At 44.0% G+C, this 8,687-nt stretch overlaps 2 protein-coding genes across 2 annotated transcripts in view; both read right to left on the reverse strand.

The window, feature by feature from the left end:
* Positions 1-3,979, reverse strand: part of LOC137562184 (sialin-like) — a 29,856-nt gene extending 25,877 nt beyond the window's left edge. Inside the window, exon 1 of the mRNA XM_068273515.1 lies at positions 3,764-3,979. Coding sequence (XP_068129616.1) covers positions 3,764-3,979 — 216 coding nt within the window. The remainder of the gene's footprint in view (positions 1-3,763) is intronic.
* A 114-nt stretch (positions 3,980-4,093) lies between these two features.
* LOC137562185 (olfactory receptor 1E16-like) lies at positions 4,094-7,433 on the reverse strand. The gene is made up of 2 exons (XM_068273516.1): positions 6,480-7,433; positions 4,094-4,153 (listed from the first exon to the last, which is right to left on the reverse strand). The coding sequence occupies exons 1-2, from the start codon at positions 7,431-7,433 to the stop codon at positions 4,094-4,096; spliced, it is 1,014 nt and encodes a 337-aa protein (XP_068129617.1).
* Positions 7,434-8,687: the final 1,254 nt, after the last annotated feature.

Genomic DNA, 8,687 nt, shown 5'->3' on the forward strand with positions numbered 1-8,687 from the left:
TCTTTGCACGAGTCTGGTAAAAAGTGAGCCAGTGATGTGGGCGCAGCCGGCTCCACCATAAGCCATAATGTGAATTACAAATTGCGTCTTACCCCTGACTCAATGGCAGCCCGGGGGGAGGGGGGGTATAGTAATGAACACAGCCAGGACTTTTGCAGGAACAGGGTGAGCTGTTTTTCAGCTTTACCCTAAGCCCAAATTTCCTGGTGCCTTAATACAAATATGTTTTAAATGCCGTAATACAAATATATTATGGGTGTCACAATACAAATTATCGTCTAGCCCCATTCACGCCCATTCAATTATAATTTTTAATAAAATGGCCCAATGCTGCACCTGGTAATTTGGGTGCTGCCTTAAGGCTCATACACACATCAGACCATAGTCTTTGGAAAATGAAAGGTCACAGACCAATTTTACCCCCTTCCATGTAGTATGAGAGCCATACCTACACAGTATATTCTGTGGAGCTGAACTCCCCATCAGACAGAAATCTTTGCAAGATGCTGCACACAAAGATGCTGTAGAAATTCAAACGATCAGTATCTGCAAAAGATCTGTTCCTGCAAAAGATCCGTTCCTGCAAAATGCATTCATAGTCTATGATATCTGCAGATCCTCATACACACCTTGTTTAACAGACATTCATCTGCAGATCAGATCCACCAGGATGGATTTTCAGATCTGCAGATGATTGTCTGATTTGCAGATGAATGTCAGTTAAACAAGGTGTGTATGATGATCTGCAGATCTCATAGACTATGAATGCAATTTGCAGGAACGGATCTTTGGCAGGAACAGATCTTTTGCAGATACTGATCTTTTGTGTCTGTACAGCATCTGTGTGTGCAGCATCTTGCAAAGATTTTTTTCAGATGGGGAGTTCAGCTCCATAGAAAAGACTGTGAAGGTATGGCTCTCATACTACATGGAAGGGGGTAAAATTGGTCTGTGATCTTTCATTTTCCAAAGACTATAGTCTGATGTGTGTATGAGCCTTTAGACTGCAATGCAATTCGCGGCTATAGCAGTGCCAGGTGAGTAATTTGGGTGCTGTAATTAGTGGTTTCTCAGCCACTCGCGTAAATTACAACTTGACAGCTGCTTGGGAAGGAGGGTAAGTGTTAGGCATAAAAAGGGAAAAGTTAGTGTTAGGAGTAAGTGGGGGAGGTTAATGTTAGGAGTAGGTGGAGGGAGGTTAGTGTTAGGAAGGGGGTGGTTAGCGTTAGGAGTAGATGGGTGGAGGTTAGTGTTAGGAGTAGGTGGGGCTGGTTAGTGTTAGGAGTAGTTGGGGGGAGGTTAGTGTTAGGAGTAGGTGGGGCTGGTTAGTGTTAGGAGTAGGTGGGGGAGATTAGAGTTAGGAGTAGGTGGGGAGAGGTTAGTGTTAGGAGTAGGTGGGGGAGATTAGAGTTAGGAGTAGATGGGTGGAGGTTAGTGTTAGGAGTAGGTGGGGGGGAGGTTAGTGTTAGGGTTAGGTGGGGGGAGGTTAGTGTTAGGAAGGGGGAGATTAGAGTTAGGAGTAGGTGGGGGGAGGTTAGTGTTAGGAAGGGGGAGATTAGAGTTAGGAGTAGGTGGGGGGAGGTTAGTGTTAGGAGTAGGTGGGGGGAGGTTAGTGTTAGGAGTATGTGGGGGGAGGTTAGTGTTAGGAGTATGTGGGGGGAGGTTAGTGTTAGGAGTAGGTGGGGGGAGGTTAGTGTTAGGAGTAGGTGGGGAGAGGTTAGTGTTAGGAGTAGGTGGGGTAGGTTAATGTTAGGAGTAGGTGGGGGAAGGTAGTGTTAGGAGTAGGTGGGGGTGGTTAGTGTTAGGAGTAGGTGGGGGAGATTAGAGTTAGGAGTAGGTGGGGAGAGGTTAGTGTTAGGAGTAGGTGGGGGAAGTTAGTGTTAGGAGTAGGTGGGGCACTTAGTGTTAGGAGTAGGTGGGGGAGGTTAAGGTTAGGAGTAGGTGGGGGAAGGTAGTGTTAGGAGTAGGTGGGGCTGGTTAGTGTTAGGAGTAGGTGGGGAGGTTATTGTTACGAAGGGGAGGTTAGTGTTAGGAGTAGGTGGGGAAGGTTAATGTTAGGAGTAGGTGGGGGTGGTTAGTTTTAGGAGTAGGTGGGGAGGTTACTGTTAGGAGTAGGTGGGGGAGGTTATTGTTAGAAAGGGGGAGGTTAGTGTTAGGAGTAGGTGGGGAGAGGTCAGTGTTAGGAGTAGGTGGGGGGGAGGTTAGTGTTAGGAGTAGGTGGGGGGAGGTTAATGTTAGGAGTAGGTGGGGGAGGTTAGTGTTAGGAGTAGGTGTAGGTGGGGGGAGGTTAGTGTTAGGAGTAGGTGGGGAGAGGTTAGTGTTAGGAGTAGGTGTAGGTGGGGGAGGTTAGTGTTAGGAGTAGGTCTTAGGTGTAGGTGGGGGGAGGTTAGTGTTAAGTGGGGGGAGGTTAGTGTTAGGAAGGGGGAGATTAGAATTAGGAGTAGGTGGGGGGAGGTTAGTGTTAGGAAGGGGGAGATTAGAGTTAGGAGTAGGTGGGAGGAGGTTAGTGCTAGGAGTAGGTGGGGGGAGGTTAGTGTTAGGAGTATGTGGGGAGAGGTTAGTGTTAGGAGAAGGTGGGGGGAGGTTAGTGTTAGGAGTAGGTGGGGGAGGTTAGTGTTAGGAGTAGGTGGGGAAGCTTAGTGTTAGGAGTAGGTGGGGGAGGTTAATGTTAGGAGTAGGTGGGGGAAGTTAGTGTTAGGAGTAGGTGGGGCTGGTTAGTGTTAGGAGTAGGTGGGGGAGGTTAATGTTAGGAGTAGGTGGGGAAAGGTAGTGTTAGGAGTAGGTGGGGCTGGTTAGTGTTAGAAGTAGGTGGGGAGGTTATTGTTAGGAAGGGGAGGTTAGTGTTAGGAGTAGGTGGGGGAGGATAATGTTAGGAGTAGGTGGGGGAAGGTAGTGTTAAGAGTAGGTGGGGCTGGTTAGTGTTAGGAGTAGGTGGGGGAGGTTAATGTTAGGAGTAGGTGGGGGAAGGTAGTGTTAGGAGTAGGTGGGGGTGGTTAGTGTTAGGAGTAGGTGGGGAGGTTATTGTTAGGAAAGGGAGGTTAGTGTTAGGAGTAGGTGGGGGAGGTTAATGTTAGGAGTAGGTGGGTGAAGGTAGTGTTAGGAGTAGGTGGGGTGGTTAGTGTTAGGATTAGGTGGGGAGGTTATTTGTTAGGAAGGGGAGGTTAGTGTTAAGAGTAGGTGGGGAAGGTTAATGTTAGGAGTAGGTGGGGGTGGTTAGTGTTAGGAGTAGGTGGGGAGGTTACTGTTAGGAGTAGGTGGGGGAGGTTATTGTTAGGAAGGGGGAGGTTAGTGTTAGGAGTAGGTGGGGAGAGGTCAGTGTTAGGAGTAGGTGGGGGGGGGGGAGGTTAGTGTTAGGAGTAGGTGGGGTAGGTTAATGTTAGGAGTAGGTGGGGGAGGTTAGTGTTAGGAGTAGGTGTAGGTGGGGGGAGGTTAGTGTTAGGAGTAGGTGGGGAGAGGTTAGTGTTAGGAGTAGGTGTAGGTGGGGGAGTTTAGTGTTAGGAGTAGGTCTTAGGTGTAGGTGGGGGGAGGTTAGTGTTAGGAGTAGGTGGGGGGGTTAGTGCGATATTCCAATAATGGTTACATTACCAATTGCTATTTTTACACGGACGCATTACTCAAAAACAATTAAAGTCTAATGCTCAGTGTGACAGTTAGGCAACTGGCATTGTTTATAAGGGAATGGAGATGGCAGGCTCCGTATTCCTCTCAATTCAGACTCCCTTTAAGTACATAGTTGATTCAGGTATCCTTTAGACTGTCTTACCTTGGATGGATGAGGCATACTAGCATGACTTGTGTGGTTGGGGCACCTTTTGTCACCTCTGTCTTCTTGCTTATTCGATGTTGAGTTGACCATGTCCACCAGTGCTACACTCAGATTAACCCGTAATGCAAACACAATGAAAAATCCAAGTAACGAAACAACCGCCAGGCTATAGCGTGCAGAACAACACAGGGATGCTGCTACACAGACAGACATCTTCCGTACAGACTGAGAAACACCCGGAGGAGTGCCAACATACAGCAGACGAGAGCCTGGCTATATTGTTCTGTTTAGTGTTATAATTGATGTTAGCGCAGAGTACCTCATGCTTCAATAAGCAACACGGATGTTGATGACGGGATAGGAGAACTGAAGACTGTACAAGTCTAGCTGAAACCCAGATAAGACCAGAGACATTACTGTGCTTGGAGAGATTTCATTATTATTATTTTTTTATTTAAAACAGTAATATTGTCTTTGAAAATAAAACTACAAAAGAAGAAGCAATATTAATATTATTTTTATTTTTAAATGTTATATCTGTATTTTATAAAAGTGTAACCTCCAGGATGGCAGTGATCTGTAGCACAGTGCAGTGTGTAGAACTGGCAATTAGAGGAGTCTATGGGAGTTCTGTGGGGACAAATGTATCACATGAGCAGATAGTCAAATGTTATTGTTCAGCATATAAAACCATCCTTTATTACACCATTAAAATATATAATCAGTACACATTTTAAAAAAAAACCAATAGAACCCACAGTTCCAATAAATAATTGCTTATGTCTTATAACAATAATGTAATTGTTATACGTGATAAGCAACTAATTAATTGAAACCGTGGGTTCTATTGTTTTTTTTTTTTTTAATGCGTACTGTTTATATATTTTAACCACTTCCCAACTGAGGGGTTTTACCCCTTGACCACTAGAGCAATTTTCACCTTTCAGCGCTCCTTCCATTCATTCGTCTATAACTTTATCATTACTTATCACAATGAAATGAACTATATCTTGTTTTTTTCGCCACCAATTAGGCTTTCTTTAGGTGGGACATTATGCCAAAAATTATTTTATTCTAAATGTGTTTTAATGGGAAAATAGGAAAAAATGTGGGGAAAAATGTATTATTTTTCAGATTTCGGCCTTTATAGTTTTCAAATAATGCATGCTACTGTAATTAAAACCCATGAAATTTATTTGCCCATTTGTCTCGGTTATGAAACCGTTTAAATTATGTCCCTATCACAATGTTTGGCGCCAATATTTTATTTGGAAATAAAGGTGCATTTCTTTCAGTTTTGCGTCCATCCCTAATTACAAGCCCATAGTTTATAAAGTAACAGTGTTATACACTCTTGACATAAATATTTAAAAAGTTCAGTCCCTAAGGTAACTATTTATGTATTTTTTTTTTATTGTAATTTTTTTTTTTATTACAAAAAAAAAAATTGGGGAGTGTGGGAGGTAAGGGGTTCATTTTTGGGTAAAACTAATGTAATTGTATGTGAAAAATCCTTTAGGATGTAGTTTTACTATTTGGCCACAAGATGGCAACAGTAACTTTTTGTTTATTGCGACCTGCAAGCATCCTTCCGGACGCTTGCAGGAAGTACTAGGAGGCTGTGAGTGTTTTTTTTTTTTCACAATGATCGCGCTGCTGATCGGATAAGCAGCGGATCATTGCGGGGCTTAGATCAACAAACGGGAATGGACTTTCCCGTTCATTGATCTCTGGGCGAGCAGCCGGCGGCGTGTTTACTAGTGGGAGTGCGCGCTAGTTCGAGCGGGAGCGCGGGCAGCGGCGGGAGCGCGGAAAGTACGCATTTCTCCGTCCCTGGGGGTGAAAGGATGGAAAAAGGGACGGAGAAATGCGTATGGGCGGGGGTAATGTGGTTAATGGTGTAATTAAGGATGGTTTTTATACGCTGAACAATGACATGTGACTATCCGCTCATTTGATCCAATATTTGTCCCCATTGAACTTCCATAGACTCCTCTAAATGCTTTTTCACATACAAGGGAGGATATCTAAAATTATTGGGCTTAGCCCATTTATTAGTGCTTGATCATTTATGGGTCTCCAATTTAAATAGTCACAATATGTAGAACTGGGCAAGGGCATCGTTAGCAGGGGGCGTAGCCCCTGCATCCACCAGGTCCCCATTCAAAGTATTGGGGGCCCTAGTACCTTCGGCACTGTCAGACAGGCTGTCTTAATGATGATGACTGATTTGGGGGGTCTCAGGCTTAAATACTAACCTGATCCAAGGTGATTGGGTCACAGTTGATGCTATGCTCCTCTCCTTGGGAACACAGTTGTGGTCATGTTTGAAAAGGCTGCCAAAGCTCTTGGGAAACCTTGCCTCAGCCCGCCCACAGCTTGGCAGTCACCAATGATGCAGCAGCTGCCGAGCTGGGAAAGATCGTGGCAATGCAGATGGGGGTGGCCAGAGCCTCGACTGTGATTTTGAAAAAAATCACCATGGCTGCATCTCTGAGGGGAGTGGAACAATTACCTTCTTGGAGGGATAAACAGGTGAGAATTTAACCCTAACAACCCCCTAATCCTCCGTCATGACAGGCTCTGTCGTTTTTACCAGAGTACTCTTTAAATAGTCCTATCAATTATTGATAATCGCACACCTCAGCATATTTCCTTAGATATGATACTGCTGCTTTGTACAACCAATAATTCTACTTATTGCACCTTTTACCTCTTTGTTCCTAAGGCTATAAATAAGAGGGTTTAGCATGGGGGTGATAGCAGTGTACAAGACAGAGAACACCAAGTCCTGCTCCTCTAAGTGGTCTGAGGGGGCTTTCATGTACATACACATTCCCGTGCCATAGAAAATCAACAGTACAGTGAGGTGGGAGGAGCAAGTAGAGAAGGTCTTTCTCCTGCCATGAACTGACTTTATGCTCAGAACATTCTGGATGATTTTAACATATGAGGTCACACTGAGGATAAAAGGGCATAGGGCCAATGCCAAAGTCTCCACATAAAGAATAATGTGGAATCCAGTGTCATTGCAGGAAATTCTCTCCAGAGCTTTAATATCGCAGAAGAAATTCTGAATTTGATTAGAACGGCAAAAGTCGAACTGATAAATTGAGAGGGTCATGAATAAGGAGTTTAGGGATCCAGATAACAAGGTGCCCACCAGAAGACTGACACACTTGTTCCTCTTCATGATCTGGTGGTAATGGAGAGGTTTACAGATGGCCACATAGCGGTCATACGCCATGCAGGACAGCAGAATGTCCTCAGAGCCGGCAGCAAACATGAAGAAGTACAATTGTGTGAAGCACTGCAGGAACGTGATGGAGTGATCACCCGACAGCAAGATGTCCAACAACTTAGGAAGGGTGGAAGACATAAAAATAGCGTCAACCAATGACAAGAAACAGAGGAAGACGTACATAGGGATGTGTAGATGGACATCAAGAATCACAACTGAAACGATGATTATATTACCAAGTACTCCAGTCATAAAAATAACAAAAAAGACGGGAAAGAGAAGACTGTAATTCTCTTTGGAGTTGGAAAACGCCAAAATATGGAAATGCTTGATGTGCGTTCGGTTATCCATCTGCTGCTGTTTCTGTAATATAGTGACATGCAATGAATGAGTAAAGAAGTTCAGCGATCTGAAAAAAAGCGTCATTTTAACAAAACTATGCTATTTTTCTTACTTACAGGTGGATTGCCTCTAAACAGACCCTTCAGACCTCAAATTTGAGGCTAGGTTCACAGTGTTCAGTTGCATCGTGCACGCCTTATGAGTGTGAACTGCAATGGAGACTGGACATAGACTTTAATACAAAGCCTGCATGCAGTGTTGCCAATCTCGGAAATACATTTTTACTGACAAAGCATAAAAAATTTACTGACAGAACACTATTTTTACTGACATCTAATATTACTGAAATTAAATGAAAGATATCACACATGCGCCCCACGTGCAATACACCTGCAACCACGTGGGGCGCGAATGAGGAAGAAGAGTGCAGTGACCGACACCGGACAGAAAAAGTATTAATGCACGGCATCTAAGGGGGGGACGGGGGACGCTTTGATACATTTACATTTGGGGGATGCGACCGGGGGTTTCCATCATGTTTGTTCTCCATTATCGCAGCCCTTGCCGCTGCATGCACCCAATCGAGCATGCCAACCTGAGATTTTCCAGCATGTCCAATTGATACATGCGATCGATACATGCAACCAATGTTGGCCCGAAATTGGTTTGATTGTATAGGCATTGCTCTAGGTGGCACTAATTTTTATAATATCAATAATAATTGTCTTATCTGACACTCGATTGGCCACCAAATCTACAGATGTATGGCCACCTTTAGCTAGAGCAGTGTACATTCCAGAGTTAGACGTGAATTGATAGAAGTGATGTGATCTTTTGGGAGAGAGAGGTTTTTTTTTACTGACACCACATAGTTTTTCATGGACTACTGACAGCCCAGATTTGTTGACTTTTTTACCGACTGTCAGTAAATTTACTGACGGTTGGCAACACTGCCTGCATTCAGCCAGTTAGAATAACACAATCAATTACATCACAGTACTGAAAACAGGCCCATAGAATTGTATGGGCAGTGAGTTGACATGCAGAATTATTCTGAAAAGCACAGTGATCAGTGTGAACTAGCCCTGAAAGGTGTCAAACATCTTTGAACGCTCATTTTTACAGTATTCATATTCTTCAGCTAAAGTATAATTTCTGACATTTTATACTTGCAGGGTCTGATTTACTAAAGATGAACTTTAAACCAAAATTGGACTTCATCCCAATCTGTAGTGGTACCCACTTTCCCATATGAAATGTCTACCTTTTCTCTAATAGATCATGGGGGGGGGGGGGGGTGTTGTATGGGTCTGTATGGCTGATAATGTGGTGAAACCC

This window comes from Hyperolius riggenbachi, chromosome 3, assembly GCF_040937935.1.
Source record: "Hyperolius riggenbachi isolate aHypRig1 chromosome 3, aHypRig1.pri, whole genome shotgun sequence".
Classification (NCBI taxonomy): domain Eukaryota; kingdom Metazoa; phylum Chordata; class Amphibia; order Anura; family Hyperoliidae; genus Hyperolius; species Hyperolius riggenbachi.

Excerpts from the sequence above, each read along its gene's own strand:
- LOC137562185 (XM_068273516.1), bottom strand. The coding sequence starts at position 7,433 with ATGACGCTTTTTTTCAGATCGCTGAACTTCTTTACTCATTCATTGCAT. Across the intron at positions 4,154-6,479 it reads ATAGCCTTAGGAACAAAGAG|CTAGACTTGTACAGTCTTCA; the intron begins GTAAAAGGTGCA and ends TCTGGGTTTCAG.